General features: G+C 42.1%; 1 protein-coding gene across 1 annotated transcript in view; it reads left to right on the top strand.

The window, feature by feature from the left end:
* LOC308293221 (uncharacterized protein) overlaps window positions 1-23,732 on the top strand; it is a 59,330-nt gene that overhangs the window by 7,461 nt on the left and 28,137 nt on the right. Inside the window, exons 6-11 of the mRNA XM_080735657.1 lie at window positions 1,311-1,418; window positions 10,518-10,618; window positions 11,047-12,874; window positions 15,861-16,034; window positions 18,318-18,494; window positions 19,744-19,875. Of these exons, the coding sequence (XP_080591783.1) occupies window positions 1,311-1,418; window positions 10,518-10,618; window positions 11,047-12,874; window positions 15,861-16,034; window positions 18,318-18,494; window positions 19,744-19,875 (2,520 nt within the window). The remainder of the gene's footprint in view (window positions 1-1,310; window positions 1,419-10,517; window positions 10,619-11,046; window positions 12,875-15,860; window positions 16,035-18,317; window positions 18,495-19,743; window positions 19,876-23,732) is intronic.

A 23,732-nucleotide genomic window follows, 5' to 3' on the forward strand; every position in this document is an offset into this window, starting at 1 on the left:
ATTATGGACACAAGACATTAACTATCAGTCTAGTTCTGTACAAACGTTATGGACACAAGACATTAACTATCAGTCTAGTTCTGTACAACATTATGGACACAAGACATTAACTATCAGTCTAGTTCTGTACAACATTATGGACACAAGACATTAACTATCAGTCTAGTTCTGTACAAACGTTATGGACACAAGACATTAACTATCAGTCTAGTTCTGTACAAACATTATGTACACAAGACATTAACTATCAGTCTGGTTCTGTACAACATTATGGACACAAGACATTAACTATCAGTCTAGTTCTGTAACCACTGCCACGTCGGGTTTCATCATTAGCTCCAGCATACAGTAGCTACTGTATAATTTGAGAGACCCCACGGTTACGTTTTGGATATAAATTTAACCCAATTTCGGCGACGAATGCAATGCACGTTTGAGTTCTTTAACTAGCAATCACGTACCGTTCCCGCACGGGCTGGTCTTGCCATGGGCTCGCGTGGGGCAGCCCAGCGCACGCACGCTGCGGATGATTTATTTGGGGGTCCACGGCCCACCGGGGAGAAGACCAGCCCGTGCTGGGTGCCGCTATGAGTCGTGAGTAAAAGGACGCGGCGCCGCGCTGGTCCCGAAAATGCTCTCGCATGCGTTCGTATATGTGCTTGTTCTGAGCCAGATCTGCAATCTTAAGATTGACTGTTAAAGCACTTAACAGTAGATTCCATATCGCTAGATTTTAATTGCTTGTCATTGTAACTTGGAAATAAAATCGGTGTGCATGTCCATGATGTAGCCGGCTATATCTTTTATAAAATGTTATATTTTCACAGGATTATTTATTATTGTGTTGGATATAGGTCTACATTTTCGAGTGGATACATGTGTCCATTGCCTGTCAGATAATTAGACAATGCTGCTCCGCACGTCTACAATGGAACAAAGTGGTGTAGGATGATTCCTACACCACCTCTGGACTTGACGTGAGATTTGATCCTACCCTACGCCAACGTCAAAGTCAAGTTGAAATGATAAATGTCGAGACTTCCCTAAATTTCGGTGTACACCCAAATTTTGATCTGCACCACGTTGATAAATGAGGGCCTATGTGTGCAGTTTGTGAATGAAGTTGTACAAAATGTACAAATAGATAACAAACTATGTTATATCTATCTGGAATATCTATCTATGCAATCCTTTTTCATTACTGTTTCTATTGCATTTCTTTTCCAGTTGTTTTGACATTGAAGAGCCAAAACCCCCAAAAATACTTTTTCATTGACATGATAAATGTATAAACATTTGTATGATTCCAGAAGTCACAGAGCAGAGTCTCCAACACCCAGCTGTGTGTCTATGAAGAGTGACTGGTCTAAATATGAACCTCCTCTCTTCAGTGATCAACCTGGACCTCCACACACACAGTATGTCAATCCTCCTATACAATATATAACACTATAAGGAAAAAACATGGCATGGATGCACCTGGGACGTATCCTCAGTGATGTAGCCCAAGCTCATCGGGGTTTCGGGTCTCGCAACATCATACCCCTCACCTGGGTGACCCAGTCGGGGTTGATCAAGTCCCGACTTACGTCCCAGTAGCTCCCCACGATCAGTCCCATTAGGGAAAGACAGGACCATTCACTCCACCCAGAACTACTCCTGCTCTCACCAGGTCCAGGACCTGTGCGTTGCACCAGACTTCAGCCCCAAACATTTAATACTAACAACTATAACAATAACAACAATGTCACAACAATGTGTCACAAAAATGTGTTCAGTGGTGAAGTGATTGTTATCTCTGCCAGACTGTAGGCCAGGTTTTTGTCTCTGTCTGTCTGTCTGTCTGTCTGTCTGTCTGTCTGTCTGTCTGTCTGTCTGTCTGTCTGTCTGTCTGTCTGTCTGTCTGCCAAATTTCTTCCTTTACTTTACTTTATTTGTTTATTTAGACGGGACAATGCATATTAATGAACACTACATGAGAGCAATGTAAATAAGCCGGAATTAGCAAGAATGCTAAATTTCATCCGTAGTCCCCACATGAAGACAAAACAATACATACCAACAAACAGTAACCCTACATTAGGAGAGGGCGCCTAAGAACATACATACAAATACTATTTTTCCTCAACCAAGAGAAAACAACAAAAACAACACATATTACTAACAGTACCCTACATTAGAAAAGAAAAGTTTAAAAATATACGTACATGACATGGGCTGTACTCTTAAAACTATACATGGTCACAGGTTTGATTGTCAACTAACCATTTTTTTAGATTGAACTTGAAGGATGGAAATGACAAACAGTCTCTTATTGTTAGAGGTAGGTCATTCCAGATTGAACATCCCTGCACTGAAAGGGTGTTTTTTCCAAAAGCGGTTACCCGGTACGGTACTTCGCAATCCCCTCTAGTGATTGCTCTAGTATTGGGTCCTCTATCGGGCTTCCTTTTTATGAATTCCTTTAGGGGAGGTGGGCATAGACCATTTAGGGTCTTATATATGATACTGACCTGTTTAAATACCTTAAAATTAGCGAAACTCAAAAAACGGTACCTCTGAAGAATATTACAATGGTGATATGAGCGGGGTTTCCTATCGAATACCTTAAGCGCACTCTTATATAGCTGTTCAATGGGTTTGAGAATCGTTATACCTGTGCAAGACCAGTTTGTGAAACAGTACTCAATGTGTGATTGGATCATGCATTGGAGATAAGATTTAGCAGCACTAACTGCCAAACAAGGTCTGATTTGTTTAAAGTTCTGAAGGTTGAACTTGATTGTGTTTGTAACCTTTTTTACATGTTTTTTAAAGGTTAGGGTTGAGTCTAACATGACCCCGAGGTACTTGAACTCTGGCACAAGTTCAAGTTCCTCTCCACCCAGAAACACATTTGATGACTCCATCACAACTGGTCTTTTGGAAAAAGCCATGCAGACCGTCTTTTTTGCATTCAGGAGCAGGCATGAGTCTGTAAGCCAGTCCTGAACGCTGGTCAGAACAGAAGTTAAAACCGTTGACACCTCTGCATAGCTCTTTCCATGAGTCAGTATAACCGCATCATCTGCGTACATCTGGATATGTACATCTTTACATACATCAGGTAGGTCGTTTATGAACAGAGAAAACAGAATTGGTCCTACTATTGATCCCTGGGGGACACCAACCGAGCAAGTGTGATAAGGAGACTTGATGCCATTTATGCTTACACACTGTTCTCTATTTGATAGGTATGATGTAAACCATTTGATGGCCTCTGGGGACAAGTTGAAATGTGTTAGTTTGGACAAGAGGACCTGATGGCTGACAGAGTCAAATGCTTTCTTGAAATCTAAAAATACTGCCATTGCGCAGGGGGCCTTGTTCAAAGCACACTTTAGCTTTTCAATGAATAAGCAATTTGCTGACTCAGTGGAGTGGAAGGCTCGAAACCCAAACTGCATAGGATGCAGAGGGGTGTAGCCTTTGTCTAGATGTTTAACAATAGACTTTACAATCCACTTTTCAGCCACTTTTGATATAACAGGTAAGATGCTTATGGGTCTATAGTTTGATATGTCCGTTTTTGAGCCAGATTTGAATATAGGTGTTATAACAGCAGCTTTCCACTGAGTTGGGACAGTGCATTTTCTTATGGACAGATTTACCAGATGTGTGATTGGTGCCACCAGAGATACAATATTTGTTTTAAGAAAGTTTGTGTCAAGCCCGTGTGCATCTTTAGCTTTGGATGCTTTCAGTGATCTGACAATGTTTGTCACCTCGTTTTCTGTGACTTCCTCCAAATTAAAAATGGGGAGATCATTTTGAATAGGGCGTGAAACAAACTTAGAGGGTCTGAACAACTGTGTGATTTCATACACAGAGTTTAGAAAAAACAGCATTAGATTGCTAGCAAGCGTGTGGGGATCTTTCACCAGGACATTATCTATTTTAAGTTCTAAGTTGTTATTATCCTGCTTATAGTATTTCCCTGTCAGTTTATTTATGTATTCCCACACTTTTTTTCCATTTCCTCTGGCACTCTCTATGATGGAGATATAAAATCCAGCTTTAGCCCTCCTTAAGAAATTTGTGACTTTGTTTCTAGCATGTGTGAATAGCTGTCTGTCCGTTGTCAGGCCAGATTTTAATGCCTTTTTAAGCAGTAAATCTCTGGTTTTCATTTGATCTCTACATTTTTTATCGACCCAAGGTAGAGTAATTTTTCTCACTTTCCTCTGGTTACCACCTCTGGTGAAAGATTCCATTACCCTGCCAATTTTGGAAAGCAGGATATTACATCCGGTCTCAACATCATCACCTGAGTGTAGATCATCCCACTCTAGCCCTTGTAGGGCAACCTCAAGGCTATGTTGCAGATGTTTTGGGATTGTTTTGACTATAGGCTGGGACTGAGCTTTGCTAAACGCCTGTTTTGAGAGTTTTCTGGAAAAGAATATTATGTTGTGATCAGAGAGACCTGTCACGAAGTTAAATGTTTTAGCGATTCTTTCCACTTTATTTGAAAACAGTAAATCTATCTTGGTTGCTGAGTGACTGGTTATTCTTGTAGGTTGCTCTATTAATTGGGTCAGATTATAGTGGTCTGTTACCAGTTTAAGATTTTTCCTTATTTTTTTATCGTCCCAGTTAACATTTGTATCACCAATTAGTATTACTTCTTGATTAAAATCACACGCCGTGAGGATGGTCTTTAGCTGGTCGTATACTTCTACTTTAGCTGATGGCTGACGGTATAAGCAAATTAGAGTGAACTTCATCTCTGTGGATAGTGTAATTTCTACACCTACACATTCGGCCTGGATCTCAGTGGGCCATACAATTTGCTTACATTGTAAGGTGTTCTTGATATAAAGCAAGGCCCCCCCACCCTTTCCAGTTACTCTGTCCCTTCTGAACACCTTGTAACCAGGCATGCTCACTAAGGCATCTGGGGATGACCGCTTTAACCATGTTTCCGTCAGTCCTAAACAGTCAATGTTAGAGTTTACAAGCAGATTTTCTAGTTCACTGTGCTTATTTACCATACTTTGGATGTTTAGATGGCCACAGAACAAACCTTTGGGTTTACATAAGGGGTCCCACACAATTTTAGCTTGGTTTAGTGTTTTAAAAAATTTACATTTTCTGTGTTTTTTAAAGACTGGGTTTCTGTATTTTACCTTAGCCATCGGTGGCTTTGGGGGTTGCGGGTGAGGGGGGGACCGTGTTGTGTCATTGTCCAGAGCTGGATTATTCTTGCTGGTGGCCACCGGCCTAGCTCCGGTGCAGAGACTTCTAGACACGGTGGCCACCCCAGCTAATGATGATGATGATGTCCCAGATGACGGCCCAGCTCCTTTAATGAGACTTCTAGGCACGACGGCCACAGCCTCGGGAGCCTGCGATGTCCTTGGGCCTCTGTCCCGCTTCCTGGGGCCTCTATGCACGGCGGTCACAGCCCCAGGTGTTGGTGGTATAGCGGGGCCGATGTCCAGCGGCCCAGCTCCTTCCAAGAGACTTCTGGGCTCGGTGTAGTCAGCCTCAGGAGCCTGCGATGTCCTCGGGCCGGTGTCCCGCTGCCCGGGGCCTCTAGGCACGGTGGCCACAGCCCCAGGTGTTGGTGGTATAGCGGGGCCGATGTCCAGCGGCCCAGCTCCTTCCAAGAGACTTCTGGGCTCGGTGTAGTCAGCCTCGGGAGCCTGTGATGTCCTCGGGCCGGTGTCCCGCTGCCCGGGGCCTCTAGGCACGGTGGCCACAGCCCCAGGTGTTGGTGGTATAGCGGGGCCGATGTCCAGCGGCCCAGCTCCTTCCAAGAGACTTCTGGGCTCGGTGTAGTCAGCCTCGGGATCCTGCGATGTCCTCGGGCCGGTGTCCCGCTGCCCGGGGCCTCTAGGCACGGTGGCCACAGCTCCAGGCGTTGGTGGTATAGCGGGGCCGATGTCCAGCGGTCTAGCTCCTTTTATGAGACTTCTAGGCTCGGTGGCCACAGCCTCGGGAGCTGGTGGTAAAGTTGGACCGCTTGTCGCCGTTGTTGTCATCAGGTCGAGACCGAGCAGCCATCGGAACACTGGTGGAGGTAGATGGAGCCAAGCTAACAGCTCGGTGGCCGCTTGTTGTGATTGCAGGGGCGTCTGGAGCCGAGCTGGCGGCGTTTGCCGGTGGCTGTTGTTGTTGTTAGCCACATTGTTAGCCTCGTTAGCCTCGCTAGCCACAGTGAAGAGGGGCCCCGGTGTAGGGCCTGGGCATGGATGGACGTCGCCCGACAGCAGGAGGCATATAGTGATGATTTTACCACAGTAATCTCCGCCGTTTCCTTTTGCGATGATCGGTCGCCACGCACTCTGCAGGAGGTGGACGAGCGTCGCTGTGGAGCCATAGCCAAGCTGTTTGTTTGTGGCTGTTGTTATGTCCCCTTCCAGATAGTGTAGGTTTGGCGGGGTGTTCCAGTGGCCGTTCTCCTGCCTGCATGCTGATTCCCGAGCACATTTTGTCGAGTAGCATATCACTATTAATAACAGCGTGTAAAAATAAGCTGTTAGGCGCGTCGGGCGTGCAGCAGCTGCTGCGCGCCGCCATTGCTTCCGCGCCGCTACGCTGCGTTGCATTGTGGAGCCTCGCTCTGCCCCCTCCCTGACAAATGTCTTGTGCACACTGCCAATAGGCTAAGGAAGCCAATCCCTGCATTATGTTTATATTGTCATGGTGGCGCTATACCAGCCCACTTTACATTTTAGCCTGACTTGAAAATCGGTCAAAGACTGAAACTGTATCAAACCCGCCTGATGGAGATATGCTCTCTGTTCTACTTATTCATTTTGGACAGTCATGGTGTCACATGTCATTTACATGGGTTCTGTTCCCAGTCTGGTTCTGTACAAACATTATGGACACAAGACATTAACTATCAGTCTGGTTTTGTACAAACATTATGGACACAAGACATTAACTATCAGTCTGGTTCTGTACAAACATTATGGACACAAGACATTAACTATCAGTCTAGTTCTGTACAACATTATGGACACAAGACATTAACTATCAGTCTGGTTCTGTACAACATTATGGACACAAGACATTAACTATCAGTCAGGGTTAACCCTAACCCTAACCCTACCTCCAAGTTGTTGTGAGCTTGTAGATAGGCTAGTATTTTCCTGCACACTGATGAGTAATGGAGTGATCGTTTCATATTCACTATTTTACTGAATATTAAGTATTTACAGATGCATGTTCACTATTCTACTGAATAATGTAATGATAGTTTAATGTTCACAATTATATTGAATAATGTAATGATACTATCATATCTTTCTGCAATAATTATCTATGTAACAAACTATGGAATATATATCCAGAACATCTATCCATGTGTGGCAGTTCATCCTGCCACTGAGGTTATTGATGATGACTTATAATATCTTTCTCCCTGTATGTTTGTATAAATTGTATCAACACAAGGTTTAAAGTCACTCTTTGGGAAATGTAATTGATTGATTGCTTGATTGATGGTAGACTCCAGGGTAGGGAGCAGCCTGTTGGCACACCTGTGCTTAATCAGGACCTGTGTTCAACAAACTACCAAATGTGGTTAATGTAAATAAGTTTAAGTAAATGTATTATGTCACAGGGACTTATACCCCCAATCCAGCCTATAATGCTGAGTGCCAAGCAATGAGGCACTGACTGCATGGGTCCCATTCCCAGGCTTTGGTATGACCCAGCTGGGGATCGAACCCCAGCCGAAACCACTCCATTCCCATTGAAAAGCAGAATCCACCTTCATGGTAGATTCCAGCCTTCAGGTAGATTTGAACTTCATAGTCAGAAAAGGACATACAAAAGGCAAAGATAGCTGATCTACAAGCTCAATGTTCTGCCAATCCACTAGAAATCTACTGTCTTGCCAATGGCAGGATGTGTGAAATGGCACATCTGTATGTAACAAACTGTATGTACATCTATCTGTATGTAACACACTATGTTATTACAACCGTAGGTCGCTACTAAATATGAAAAACCTCAAGCTCATGTCTGTCTGTCACTCTTCTGACATCACAATGACGCCTCATCCCAGCTCATCCATATTTGGGAAAATATGCCCACATTTTGGCCAACTTAAACAACCAACCGCAATGTGAGTCACACTTGCACATGAATTCCGTCCTTGTCCCTTGTATCCCCACATATGAAGATCCCTGATGTCATCAATAGTAAGCCCATATCTAGGAATGCCCATACTGTATATGGACATATTGTGTCAGTGTGATGTGGTATATGACATCAAACATCTATGATGTCAGACGTCAGTCATCTCCATATTTGGGAAAATATGGCTTGGATATGTGCACGCACCTGGGCCCTCAGGGCGTCTTAGGTAATCCTTCCAGGAATCCGCGGAGAAAAAGTCTTGATTCCGCAGAGAACAATCCTGATTCAGCGGAATTCTGCGGTCAAACTGGGAACCCTTCGGGAACCCTCCATGTTCCCAGTCTGGTTCTGTACAACATTATGGACACAAGACATTAACTATCAGTCTAGTTCTGTACAACATTATGGACACAAGACATTAACTATCAGTCTGGTTCTGTACAACATTATGGACACAAGACATTAACTATCAGTCTGGTTCTATACAACATTATGGACACAAGACATTAACTATCAGTCTAGTTCTGTACAACATTATGGACACAAGACATTAACTATCAGTCTAGTTCTGTACAACATTATGGACACAAGACATTAACTATCAGTCTAGTTCTGTACAACATTATGGACACAAGACATTAACTATCAGTCTAGTTCTGTACAACATTATGGACACAAGACATTAACTATCAGTCTAGTTCTGTACAACATTATGGACACAAGACATTAACTATCAGTCTGGTTCTGTACAACATTATGGACACAAGACATTAACTATCAGTCTGGTTCTGTACAACATTATGGACACAAGACATTAACTATCAGTCTAGTTCTGTACAACATTATGGACACAAGACATTAACTATCAGTCTAGTTCTGTACAACATTATGGACACAAGACATTAACTATCAGTCTAGTTCTGTACAACATTATGGACACAAGACATTAACTATCAGTCTAGTTCTGTACAACATTATGGACACAAGACATTAACTATCAGTCTAGTTCTGTACAACATTATGGACACAAGACATTAACTATCAGTCTAGTTCTGTACAACATTATGGACACAAGACATTAACTATCAGTCTAGTTCTGTACAACATTATGGACACAAGACATTAACTATCAGTCTAGTTCTGTACAACATTATGGACACAAGACATTAACTATCAGTCTGGTTCTGTACAACATTATGGACACAAGACATTAACTATCAGTCTGGTTCTGTACAACATTATGGACACAAGACATTAACTATCAGTCTAGTTCTGTACAACATTATGGACACAAGACATTAACTATCAGTCTAGTTCTGTACAACATTATGGACACAAGACATTAACTATCAGTCTAGTTCTGTACAACATTATGGACACAAGACATTAACTATCAGTCTAGTTCTGTACAACATTATGGACACAAGACATTAACTATCAGTCTAGTTCTGTACAACATTATGGACACAAGACATTAACTATCAGTCTAGTTCTGTACAACATTATGGACACAAGACATTAACTATCAGTCTGGTTCTGTACAACATTATGGACACAAGACATTAACTATCAGTCTAGTTCTGTACAACATTATGGACACAAGACATTAACTATCAGTCTAGTTCTGTACAACATTATGGACACAAGACATTAACTATCAGTCTGGTTCTGTACAAACATTATGGACACAAGACATTAACTATCAGTCTAGTTCTGTACAACATTATGGACACAAGACATTAACTATCAGTCTGGTTCTGTACAAACATTATGGACACAAGACATTAACTATCAGCATCCTTTATTGGAAACATTTCATCACATTTGCACTGAGCCTTTTCAGTACACACACAACACCAAAACAATGACATCACATGGCAGAAGCCACACGATCATGCACGCACGCACACAAAGCAAATATAGACAAGCAGATGGGGAAATCTTGATATTTTGACGTCCCTTTAGTCAGACTAAGGGTTAGGCTTAAGTTGTAAGGTTAGGTTTATAGGCATAGTTTTACTGAGGTTAGGGTTAGGTTTAGGCATGGTAGCATTCATAAAGTTAACATTCACCAGGTTAGCATTCAGCAGTGTCGGCAGGTTGGCAATTCAAAAGGTTAGCATTCAGCAGCGTCGGCAGGTTGGCAATTCAAAAGGTTAGCATTCACCAGCACAAACTAATGGGACGTTGCTCTGTCGGACGTCTAAATAACGCAACACATTGCAGTGTGAGCTTGTTAGATAGGCCAAGTGCTGTAAAATCTGAAAACACATTTTGGCGTAAATGGCAGCTAAGGAGTTTCAGGCCTTGGAGTGATATTGATACATATTGATATAAGTCATTGTCTATACATTCAAAATAAGTTGTCTTCTCCTCCACAGAGAGAGGAAGAGGAGTGGTCGTGTTGTGACAGAGCAGGCGTCCAAGAGATCCAGAACCACACCTGGACTGAAGACACCCAGTCACACCAGCAGTGGACACAGTAAGACTGGACACAATGTGCATTAAGACATTGTCAGACTAAATGTCCACAATGTGTCATCAGTATCCATGTTTAAATAATGATGCTAAAAACATGTATCAACTCTGTATGAAAACCAGTGATCCACTGTTGTTTCTTTTGCCAGTTTTTCTTAGTTTTATTAACCACTTAAACCCCTTATGTTGTTTAGTGGAGACCCTCAGGGCTCTATACTAGTGTATGTCTGTTTTCACTCAACATGAAATATCTATGCTGAAAATATCAGATCTACAAGCTTATCAGCTTGTAAGCTTGTAGATCTGCTATTGTCTGTAAATACAGACGCTGGGGTTTAAATGGTTAAATAAATAATGTGCATACACAGCTGTAAGGATGTAAAGTTATAAATTCAACTGAATGTTTAAAATGTCTTCATTGTCTTCTCATAGCAGGTGTCAGTCCACAGGAGGTTCTAAAGGTTTATAAGGTCGGTTTGAACCGTCTTGATCGTGTGACATACGTCACTGAAGTGCCCTCCCTCAGTAGCATCTACACAGAGCTCTACATCTCAGCGGGAGAGAGTGAAGGGGTTAATACCCAACATGAGGTCTGGCAGCTTGAGAAAACTTCCAAGAAGAAGACCCTCCATGACCAACCAATCAAATGCTGTGACATCTTTAGGCCCCTCCTCCTTGGCAGAGACAAACCCATCAGAAGAGTTCTGACCAAGGGCATCGCTGGCATTGGAAAAACATTCTCTGTGCGCAAGTTCACTCTGGACTGGGCAAGGGGTTTGGAAAATCAAGATGTCATTCTCCTGGTTCCCTTCTCATTCCGGGAGCTGAACTTGGTCAGAAATGAGCAGCACAGTCTTCTCTCACTGATCCACCGTTTCCACCCAGAATTAAAGAAGGTCACAGCAGAGCAGCTCGCTGTCTGGAAGGTTGGCTTCATCTTTGATGGTCTGGATGAAAGCAGGTTTTCGCTGAAATTCGAGAATATTCGCATTGGTTCCCATGTCTTCCAAGAGAATGACATTGTTTCTGATGTCACAGTGACATCATCAGTGGACTTGCTGTTGACAAACCTCATCGAGGGGAATCTGCTCCCCTCAGCCCTCCTCTGGATAACCACCAGACCTGCAGCAGCCAATCAGATCCCTCCTGATTGTGTTGATTTGGAGACAGAAGTACGAGGGTTCACAGACCTCCAGAAGGAGGAGTTCTTCAGGAAGAGATTCAGTGATGAGAAGCTGGCAAGCAAAATCATCTCACACATGAAGACATCAAAGAGCCTCCACATCATGTGTCACATCCCAGTCTTCTGTTCGATCACCGCTACCGTTCTGGAGGAAATGTTGAAGACAGACGAGACAGAACAGCTGCCCACGACCCAGACTCAGATGTACAGCCACTTCCTGTTGGTCCAGACAAAGAGGAAGTGGAAGAAATATGTTGAGAGTCATGATGTGAATCAACAGCAGCTCATGGAGAAGGACAGGGAGGTTCTTCTGAAGCTGGGCAGGCTGGCGTTTGAACATCTGGAGAAAGGCAGTGTCATGTTCTACCAAGAAGACCTGGAAGAGTGTGGCCTTGATGTGAAAGAAGCCTCGCTGTACTCAGGAGTGTGCACAGAGATCTTCAAAGAAGAGACTGTTCAATCTGAGAGAAAGGTCTACAGCTTTGTTCATCTGAGCATCCAGGAGTTTATGGCTGCAGTCTACCTGTTCCACTGTTTCACACAGAAGAACATGAAGGTACTGGAGTCATTTCTGCAAGAAGAAGAAGAAGAAGAAGAAGAAGAAGAAGAAGAAGAAGAAGACATTACTCTGGAAGACTTCCTGTACAGAGTCATGGTAAAATCACAGGAGAGTCAAAATGGCCACCTGGACCTCTTTGTCCGCTTCCTTCATGGCCTCTTACTGGAGTCCAATCAGAGTCTGTTGGGAGGCCTACTGGTTCAGAAAGAGAACCGTTCAGAGACCATCCAGAGAGTCATCAACAACCTGAAGGAGATGACCACTGAAGATCACTCTCCTGAGAGAATGATCAACATCTTCCACTGTTTGATGGAAATGAACGACCAGTCGGTACTTCAGGAGATTCAACAGTATCTGAAGTCAGGGGACAGTTTGTCTCCATCCCAGTGTTCAGCTCTGGCCGCCATGCTGCTGATGTCAGAGGAGGTTCTGGATGAGTTGGACCTGGACAAATACAACACATCAGAGGAGGGGCGACGGAGACTGATCCCTGCTGTGAGGAACTGCAGAAAGGCTCGGTTAGTAGTCATGTGAATAGAAACATCCTAGAGTCAATCTGTCATTACAGTTAACACTATAATTAGAAACTATGTTTGTTAAAAAAAAAAAATAATGCTGTTTATGCAATGGCAGTGTTGGGAAAGTTCACTTTCTACACTAGTTAAAATTCAAGTTCACAACTTCTAAAATGAACTAGTTCAGTTCATAGTTCATAATTCCACATTTTGAACTAATTCATGGTTCCCCACAATGAACTAACTTAGTTATTTTTTTATTTTTTTGATGTCGCTTGACGGCCCATATAGAACCACACACAGCAATTATTTCATCCAATTTAATATTGAGCTGCCCACAATGTTTAGGTTCCCACTCTTCCTGCACTATTATTGTGAAGGTAGAGGTTTCTTACTGTCACATATCCTGCATGTTTCCACTTGTTTCCAAATGGTTAAAATAGCAAGTTGACAACGTCTCATGGATGCGATGAGTTGTGAGCTTGCAGATCAGCTATTTTAGGCAGGCAACACACGTCAAAAGACAAAGTATAAGTCAGGCTTTACTTGGGAGACATAATATGTCTCCCAATCGCCTCATATTATGAGGCGATGCACACACAGTGCTTCAACTTGAATGCAAAGAAAGACCAGACGACGGGCCGCGTGAACGAGCTGACGAGTGCCGTTTACGGATGTCAGAATGAACGCGTTCGACAATAACGTTCACCCAGAGGAAATAAAGAACGTTCAGATCACATTCGCCCAAAATAGGAATGGAAGAGTGCGGTGGCGCAGTCGGTATTGCTGTTGCCTCACAGCTAGAAGGTCCTGGGTTCGATTCCCGCCGGGGGACGCTGTGGGCGCTGTGGGTGTGTTCCCTCCTCCGTGTCATCAGCGCCCACACCCTAGGTGGGGTTGGCAATAGGGCCTTTCTGTGTGGAGTTTGCATGTTCTCCACGTGTCTCCTAGGGTAGATACCCTCACAAAAACATGCAGTAATCCTGGTCTCTATACTGCCTCCCCCTGGCCAGCCGGATGGAGGGGAAAGGAACTGGTTGGAATAACGTGTTCGTTCCATGCAGGTCCAACCGGGGAAGCTCCCCCCTTTCAGGTGAAAAGAAGCAGCCTGTTCACTCCTCATGCACTGAAGGAAGCATGAGCTCAGTTCGGGGCCCTCCCCAGGCTTGGTAGTGGGAGAGCAGAGCCCATTAGGCAATTGGCACTGGGTGAAAAAATGGGTTACAAAATTGTGGGATAAAATTTTAAAAAATTAAATAAAAAATAGGAACGAGTTCATGAACGATCGTTCATTGAACACGTTCAGGCACATCACTGGTGACTGGTGGTATTTTGTGTACGTACAAAGTCTTCAATAAAGCAGGGTAAATAATAAAAAGACGCAATTCAGGGAAATTGCAAGTGTGGTTGCTGTGAATCTGCTGTGAAATGAATTCCGTCTTATCACTTATATTAGATACTGTGATGTCATTTATATTAGATACCGTGATGTCATTTATATTAGATACCGTGATGTCATTTATATTAGATACTGTGATGTCATTTATATTAGATACTGTGATGTCATTTATATTAGATACCGTGATGTCATTTATATTAGATACTGTGATGTCATTTATATTAGATACTGTGATGTCATTTATATTAGATACCGTGATGTCATTTATATTAGATACCGTGATGTCATTTATATTAGATACTGTGATGTCATTTATATTAGATACTGTGATGTCATTTATATTAGATACTGTGATGTCAAGTGAAGCATGACCAAAAGCTTCACCTTTCTGTAACCTGGATAACATTACTCAGAAAGTTTATAAAACACAGCTTCACTTTGCTGGGAAAACATTCTCTGAGTGAATACAATAGTGTGTTGCTATAGCAACCACACTAACTAAACTAAGAGTCTAAAATCCCTGCTGGTTGAACCCACCAGACCAGTGGTTTGAACCCACTGACACTCGGTAGTGGAACCTAAAATAAAAATCACACCCAGTGTGAAGTGAGTGGTGCCCTTTATGAGTTCATTACAATGTCCGGACAGATGGACGGACGGACATACACACAAAGCCAAATGTAGGAGTGGTTAGCACCGCTCAAAAAGGACCAGATCATTATTATTTTCTGTGGGTCTCTTTCACTCAGCTCTTTACATTTCTGCTATATTCTTTACAATAGGTTTGCTTCTAAATAAAGAGCCACGTCTGATTCATGACAGGCTGTGTAAAGCCTTGATTTGTGCATCTCAGGTTCATCAGATGATGAATTCCACCAAATCAAATGTGCCTTCATGTGTTCATCATTTGCATTGTTCCCTGTTTAACGCCATAAAATACAACCTGAATATCCAATGTTAAACCAGCTTCACTGTGGTGAAAGCACTCTGTAGTACAAGTTCAAAGGCATCAGATCTATAAGTTTACAATGCTTTGCATCGCAGCACCTTGACAGCTTGTACATCTGGTTTATTTGGAAAGCGAGTCCCTCATGCGATAATGCAAATGCAAAGCCAGCCCAGCTTGAGGAGACAGGGATGAGAAATAGAGAGACTGAATGCTGAAAATTGCGATTACCAATGCTGACAATTTATAAACAATGTGTGTGTGTCGGTGCTCCGCCTCGAAGCCAGATCAAAGCCTGCAGCTGTGGCCCAGCTTGAGACAGGGATGAGAAATAGAGAGACTGAATGCTGGTCTCTAGCAGCTTGTTTGGAAAGCTTTTACACAGTTTAGGCAGTAAATATGCAATGTAGTTCAGTCTTCATTTCACACCTTTAACTGCTGGTTGAAATCTTTGATAACAAAATTGTTATCTTCCCCCGTACAGTCATTCTGTGCTGTCAAGTGGTGTCGTCTATTCCACACTCTGCTCTGCTAAATACTGTTTATGTCTGGATAACTAGATAGGAGATCTTTTATTTAACTGCCATGACAGTGAACTATGTATAATTTGTTTTGATAATCTCTTATTTAATCTGCATTTACAGACTTCTTGGCTGTAAACTCGGAAAGACAAAGGTTGAAGTTGTGGCTTCAGCTCTCAGCTCTAATCCTTCCCATTTGAGAGAATTGGACCTCAGTAAAAACGACCTGAACGACTCAGGACTAGAGATGCTCTGTGAAGGACTGAAGAGTCTGCACTGTAGGCTGGAGATTCTACGGTAAGATACATTTACCCCATTTAATTTGATCACACACAGCTTTACATCATGGTAACCCAAGCCTCTGTGCCTGAGTAGATGCTAAAATGACCCTAAACATGTTTGAAAGTGTAATATCCCTTTAGAGGCAAATGTATAGGCTACTTCGTCATACAACGGGATTGCACAAGAGAATAGCTGATCTACAAGCTCATAATGCATCAAGGACACAACACTTGAGAGCTTGTAGATCGGCTATTTTCGATGTGCAACCCGTTGTAGCTAAGACACAGTTATCAAGCTTTACCGAGGTAAGCAACAGATCAACATAATGTATAATCCAGGGGTCTTCAACAGGGGTTTCGGGACCCCTAGGGGGTCCTCAGAGTTACTACAGGGGGTCTTCCAAATCTTTGTGTGATAGAAACTTTTTCCCCTCCTCTTTAATATTAACCACTTGAACCCTAGCATCCATATTCTGAGAGCTTTAGCCAAAAATAGCAAATCTACACGCTCACAACGCTGCGAGGCGTTGTGAGCTTATAGATCGACTATTTTTGGCAAATAGCTTTGGTGTAGAGGGGGAAAAGAGCTGACTAAGTACAGAGTGAAAGGTCAAGTTTATTAAGTATTGACGGTTCAAGAATCCAAAATACACTGATGATTGTGCTGTCATTGTGCTGTCAAAAGATTAAACTACCGTATTTTCCGGACTATAAGGCGCACTTAAAAGCCTTTAATTTTCTCAAAAAACTACAGTGCGCCTTATAGTCCAGTGCGCCTTATATATGGATCATTCATTGACATTGACATTCCCTTTAGCACAGCTCCATCTGTTGGATGCATAACGCAACGGTAGCGTCTATTATGTGCGCCTTATAGTCAGGTGCGCCTTATATATGAAAACAGTTTGAAAATAGACCATTCATTGACAGTGCGCCTTATAGTCAGGTGCGCCTTATAGTCCAGAAAATACTGTATATGGAATCTATGAAAAGGTTTTGGGGGTCCCTGCTTCATCTATTTCTCAACTAAGGGGTCCTTGGCCTGAAAACGTTGAAGACAACTGGTGTAATCAATATCCTGCATCTACCTACTGTACCAATCAACTATGGTTCTATTAGCCTAGGCATGAGGTTCCCAAACTGAGGGTCGAGACCCCCAAGGGGGTCTAATCCAGATGATTATCTTAATGTGAAACATTGTTTTCTCACTCAACAGTAAACAAACTAACATACAGTATAAGTGTATACAGGGCACATTTATAATGGTACATTTTAATAACCTTTAAGACATTTTTAACACCAGATTGGAAATTGTCAAATATTACAGAAGGAAGAGGCAAACATTGTGAAAATAACCGATCTACAAGCTCACTGCGAGGCGTTGTGAGCTTGAAGTTTTGCTATTTTCACAAGTTGAGTCAAACTAAAAACAAACGTGTTTGTCCAAGCTCCAGATTCAATCATTTTATTGCATCTGCCACAGTTCACCAGTTGAGCTTCTTTACTCTGTTAAAGGGACATAAAACCATGAACCATTTGTTTTATGATAACATTATACATACATTTACAGAACAATACTATAACACTTCTTATATTTGTGCACATCTTACTGCAATTTTTGGAGCTGCTGTTTTCCTTTTTTTGGGGGGGTTGACAAAAAAAACTATTAGCACCTCATTGTATATTTGTTATCTCTGTACCTTTGGTCCACTATTACCTAGACAGACTATATTTAATATTCCCACCACTTATGGATGAGGAGTGGTTTCATCATTCTTATAACTCAACTGTCCAGCTGGTGGGAGCATCACTTGCATTTCCTGCTTCTGTCTCTTGTCTCTTCACATAACCTCCATATTGTAGCTTATGAAATGTTATAATATTGGAGGAAATGAAAACTAACGTTGTGTCGGTGCTCCTCAAAGCCAGATCAAAGCCTGCAGCTGTGGCCCAGCTTGAGGAGACAGGGATGAGAAATAGAGAGACTGAATGCTGGTCTCTAGCAGCTTGTTTGGAAAGCTTTTACACAGTTTAGGCAGTAAATATACAATGTAGTTCAGTCTTCATTTCACACCTTTAACTGCAAGTTGAAATCTTTGATATCAAAATTGATATCTTCCTCCGTACAATCATTCTGTGCTGTCAAGTGGTGTCGTGTCGTCTATTCCACACTCTGCTCTGCTAAATACTGTTTATGTCTGGATAACTAGATAGGAAATATTTTATTTAACTCTCATGACAGTCAACTATATAGCCTATAATTTGTTTTGATAATCTCTTATTAAATCTGCATTTACAGACTTGTTGGCTGTAACCTCGGACAGACAGAGGTTGAAGTTGTGGTTTCAGCTCTCAGCTCTAATCCTTCCCATTTGAGAGAATTGGACCTCAGTGAAAACGACCTGAACGACTCAGGACTAGTGGAGCTGCTCTGTGAAGGACTGAAGAGTCTGCACTGTAGACTGGAGATTCTCCGGTAAGATACATGTACCTGATTTATTTTGATTAATTCTGTTTTATTATTTACTGTACTTATGTAAATATAATATGAATGCTGTGGTGAGAATTTAATAAGCTTGATATCATGGTAACCCAAACCTATGTGCCTGAGTAGACGTTAAAATGACACCAAACATGTTTGAAATTGTAATATCCCTTTAACAATTTTGCTGCCATTTTAAACATAGCTCTAGTAAGCAGCTGCCAAATTGTCCTTACCTTTTAACGTGGGCACGCGCACGCATCGTGCACAATCTGTGCGTGACTCATCTAGTAGACTGTAGACTCGGTGACAAGCTTTCGAATAAAAAAAACCCCATTGAAATAGACATATCCGTTGCCACGTTGTATCCCTGCTTATCCGCCAGTGTTTACATGAAAAAACATTGAAAAAAGCCAACCGTGCGCTATGGTAACAAGTGGACACGTTTGCGCACAAAACGCACGATATGTGCGGGGATCATAATCCAGGCGTGTAGACTGTAGAGACTGGATCAAAGTTTCCAAACGCAAAAATCCGATTGAAAAACGAGTGTTCCATCGCCGAGTAGCATTCTCTTCTGTTACACTGTAAACCAACGGAGGCGGGACTATGGCCCAGGCTCAGACCGGATACGGAAAGCTAGATCCGGTCCAGACCGGAAATGACCGGATACAGTTAGGGGGGCGGGCCTAAAGAGCCAGAATCAGCGAAAATCTGCGATAATACTTTTAATCCTTTCATAATGATTAAAGCTAATTAAACTTCCGGGTTCGACGGGCATGGCACCGCGGTACAGCGGGAAATCTACGGTTTCTACGGGCATCGCCCAGAATGAGTTAAGGCAAACGTATAGGCTACTTTGTCATATTGCGCATAAAAATAACTGATCTACAAGCTCACAACACGTCAAGGACACAAAGCTCATGTGAGCTTGTAGATTTGCTATTTTCAACGTGTGACCCCAAGGGGGTCCCAAAACTATGTTTGGGAGTCCCCAGCTTAATGTGCAACATACAGTATAAGTGTATACAGGGTATCTGCACATTTATAAAGGTACAATTTATTGACTTCAAAACAAAATTGACCAAATTGCCAAATATGCTGGAAGGAAGAGGCAAACATTCTGAAATAGCTGATCTACAAGCTCACTGCGACGCATTGTTCCAAGTGCTTGTCAGGGTGGGGGTTCCCAGTTCTAATATGATTATCAATCAATCAATCTGGTGTTTCATTCTTCATTCAGACTGGCTCACTGCAACTTGTCAGAGAGATGCTGTGAACTTCTGGTCACAGCTGTAAGCTCTAATCCCTCCCTAAGAGAGCTGGACCTGAGCTCCAACATGATGGTGAATGTTCCAGTCCTGGAGAACTGCAAGTGAGTAGACTTAGCTGTGTCCATGTTAGTGCACTGAATGTGCAGTGTTTCCCTCATCTCTGAACAGAGTATTCACTCTGACACAAAGTCACACATAGATGTGTACATATTTTTGTATTTAGTAGGGCTGTCAAAGTTAACACGATAATAACAAGTTTAATAGCGCCCATTCCTTTTAACGTGTGATTAGCGTGCTGTGGTGTTTGAAACAGGGTCCGCTCAATATGCTGACGGGCCGCTGTTCCGACTAGCGTCGGCAGGTTAGTTACTCGTCACGGTTACTGAGGTTAGGTTTAGGGTTAGGGTTAGTTTTAGTGTCGGAATACCGGCCCGTCTGCACACTGATGCGGACCCGTTTGAAACCTGGTCCACTCCAAGCGCTGTAGTCCACTCCAAATATCGTGTTGTAGATTGATTAAACATAACATGCCACGAAAAAAGGCTCATAGCTTATTATCTCCCAAGTAAAGCCTGACTAAAGGGCTGTCCATGCTGTCTCCGACCACAAAACCTTTTGCAGCTTTCCCAACTCCAATTCGGGGTAATGCTTTTCAGTTGCGAGTGACGCCAGTTGAACCGGACCTTTCCGATGAAAGGTTTGGTGGTCGGAGACAGTATGGAAAGGCCTTTAGACTTTGTCGTAAGACGTGTTGTATTCTGATCTGCAAGCATGCAAGGTGTGATTTTGCAGATTGGCAATTTCCACTTGCGGAAACTTGCAGGATGTGAGACGTTCAGAAACGTTTGCCTTCACAATAAAAGCCTAATTGTTGTGGGCTCGCCAGTACCTGGCGAGCACACTTTAGATATTGTCATTGTGGGCTCGCCTATAAGGCGAGCACACTTTAGATATTGTCATTATTTATCTATCAGTCAGTCAGACAGTAGACGGGAACTTCGGTTCCTTTCTACTCCTACATACTTAGTGAGAAAATGAAAATAAAAACATCAATGTGTTCAGTTTACAGTGGCGAAGTGCGCTATTATTTTTTATAGCAATCGGCCAAATGGTGGCGCTGCACGAAGCCTTCGAAAGTGCGAACTTTGAACAGGTATAGCTCATGCTGTGTTTGAGGTACAGGCATGAAACCTGTATACACGTATGCGTCTCCTCATGCCGAACAACTTTTAGCCTCTAACTTTTGACCTCTGACCTTTAGGTCTCCCACAATTCGGAATTATATGAAAAACAGTAAAAATCTATCTCCTCCTGGGATTTTCGCGTCAAGTGCACAAAACCTTTTTCACATGAACTTTGGACCAATACGGTCAGATTGATCAACCAGATTTTTTTTAAAGTGAAATATAATTTTTTAATAATTCAATAAATATTGCGGTTTTATGCAAATTATTCTTCGGCCTCTAAATCATACATGCAAAGTTACAAGTTCATGGCATTTGGCAAAGATGTGGAGGGTTAGTCAAAGTATCACTGAAACCAATTTTATTCCAATCGGCCAAAGGGGGGCGCTATACGAAGCGTCTGAAAATTCAAACTTCAAACGGGCATAAGTCATGACTCGTTTCGTTTGAAGACATGCAACTTGTTACACGCGTGCTTTGACTCAAGCGGAAGACATCTGTGTCGTTGTTAAGTAAGCTCCGCCCTAAGATTCTCCGCCATTTTGAGCAGTTTGTAAAACGCGTAAACCCGCTTTTATTCTGGAATTTTCGCGTCACGTGCACAAAACTTTTTTTACGTGAACTTTGGACCGATATCTAAAGATCTGTCAGATCGGATTTCTTTAACATTGAAACATGCTTTTTTAAATAATTCAAACAATATTGCATTTTTATGCAAATTATTCTTCTGCCTCTAAAACATACATGCAAAGTCACATTTTCATGACAAAATAGTGTAGAGGGTTAGTTCAAATATCACTGAAACCAATCTTACCCCAAATGGCCAAAGGGGGGCGCTATATAATTTTGAGCAGTTTGTAAAACGCTTAAACCCGTTTTTATTCTAGGATTTTTTTTTGCAATTTGCATGAAACATTCTACACGCAATCTAAGGACCTTTATCTAACATGCCTATGAAGTGCACACAAAAAAATTATAAAATAATAATAATAAATATAGCTGCAAGCAGCGATAAAGTGTCCAAAGCCAAAAACACCTCAAATCATGAACACAGCCTGGGATGTGCGTGAAATCTTGCAAGCACATTCCCAATAGGTCAAGGAACAGATACCAACCTTCTCACATTGGCCTGTTATAGCGCCACCAGCGGGTCAACTTTTGCACAACACATTTTTGGAACAAAATGGACCAATCTTTGACGTCAGTAACGTCAAAGAGAGCACTGCCTGCGATCTTGACATTTTGTGCTTTTATAGCCATTGTTTTCCGGCTTGAAGCGAGCCCACAATTGTTTCGAAGGAACAATATTTTTCTAGTTATTTATTTATCTAGTAAGTAGACGGGATTTTCGGTTCCTTTCTACTCCTACATACTTAGTGAGAAAATGAAAATAAAAACATCAATGTGTTCAGTTTACAGTGGCGAAGTGTGCTATCATTTTCTATAGCAATCGGCCAAATGGTGGCGCTGTAGGAAGCCTTCGAAAGTGCGATCTTTGAACAGGTATAGCTCATGCTGTGTTTTAGGTACAGCCATGAAACCTGTATACACGTATGCGTCTCCTCATGCCGAACAACTTTTACCCTCTAACTTTTGACCTCTGACCTTTAGGTCTCCCACAATTCGGAATTATATGAAAAACAGTAAAAATCTATCTCCTCCTGGGATTTTCGCGTCAAGTGCACGAAACTTTTTTCACATGAACTTTGGACCAATACGGTCAGATTGATCAACCAGATTTTTTTTAAAGTGAAATATAATTTTTTAATAATTTAATCAATATTGCGGTTTTATGCAAATTATTCTTTGGCCTCTAAATCATACATGCAAAGTTACACGTTCATGGCATTTGGCAAAGATGTGGAGGGTTAGTCAAAGTATCACTGAAACCAATTTTATTCCAATCGGCCAAAGGGGGGCGCTATACGAAGCGTTTGAAAATTCAAACTTCAAACGGGCATAAGTCATGACTCGTTTCGTTTGAAGACATGCAACTTGTTACACGCGTGCTTTGACTCGAGCGGAAGACATCTGTGTCGTTGTTAAGTAAGCTCCGCCCTTCAATTTTCCGCCATTTTGAGCAGTTTGTAAAACGCGTAAACCCGCTTTTATTCTGGAATCTTCGCTCCACGTGCACAAAACTTTTTTTACGTGAACTTTGGACCGATATCTAAAGATCTGTCAGATCGGATTTCTTTAAAATTGAAACATGCTTTTTTAAATAAATTCAATGAATATTGCAGTTTTATGCAAATTATTCTTCTGCCTCTAAATCATACATGCAAAGTAACATGTTCATGGCATTTGGCAAAGATGTAGAGTGTTAGTCCAAATATCACTAAAACCAATCTTACCCCAATTGGCCAAAGGGGGGCACTATATCATTTTGAGCAGTTTGTGAAACGCTTAAACCCGTTAGGATTTTCTTTTGCAATTTGCATGAAACATTCTACACACAATCTAAGGACCTTTATCTAATATGCCTATGAAGTGCACACACACACAAAAAAAAAAAAAGAATAATGAATATAGCTGCAAGCAGCGATAAAGTGGCCAAAGCCAAAAACACCCCAAATCATGAACACAGCCTGCAATGTGCGTGAAATCTTGCAAGCACATTCCCAATAGGTCAAGGTACAGATACCACCCTTCTTACATTGGCCTGTTATAGCGCCACCAGCGGGTCAATTTTTGCACAACACATTTTTGGAACAAAATGGACCAATCTTTGACGTCAGTAACGTCAAAGAGAGCACTGCCTGCGATCTTGAAAT

This window comes from Nannobrachium achirus (genome assembly GCF_963921795.1).
Source record: "Nannobrachium achirus genome assembly, chromosome: 10".
Lineage (NCBI taxonomy): Eukaryota > Metazoa > Chordata > Actinopteri > Myctophiformes > Myctophidae > Nannobrachium > Nannobrachium achirus.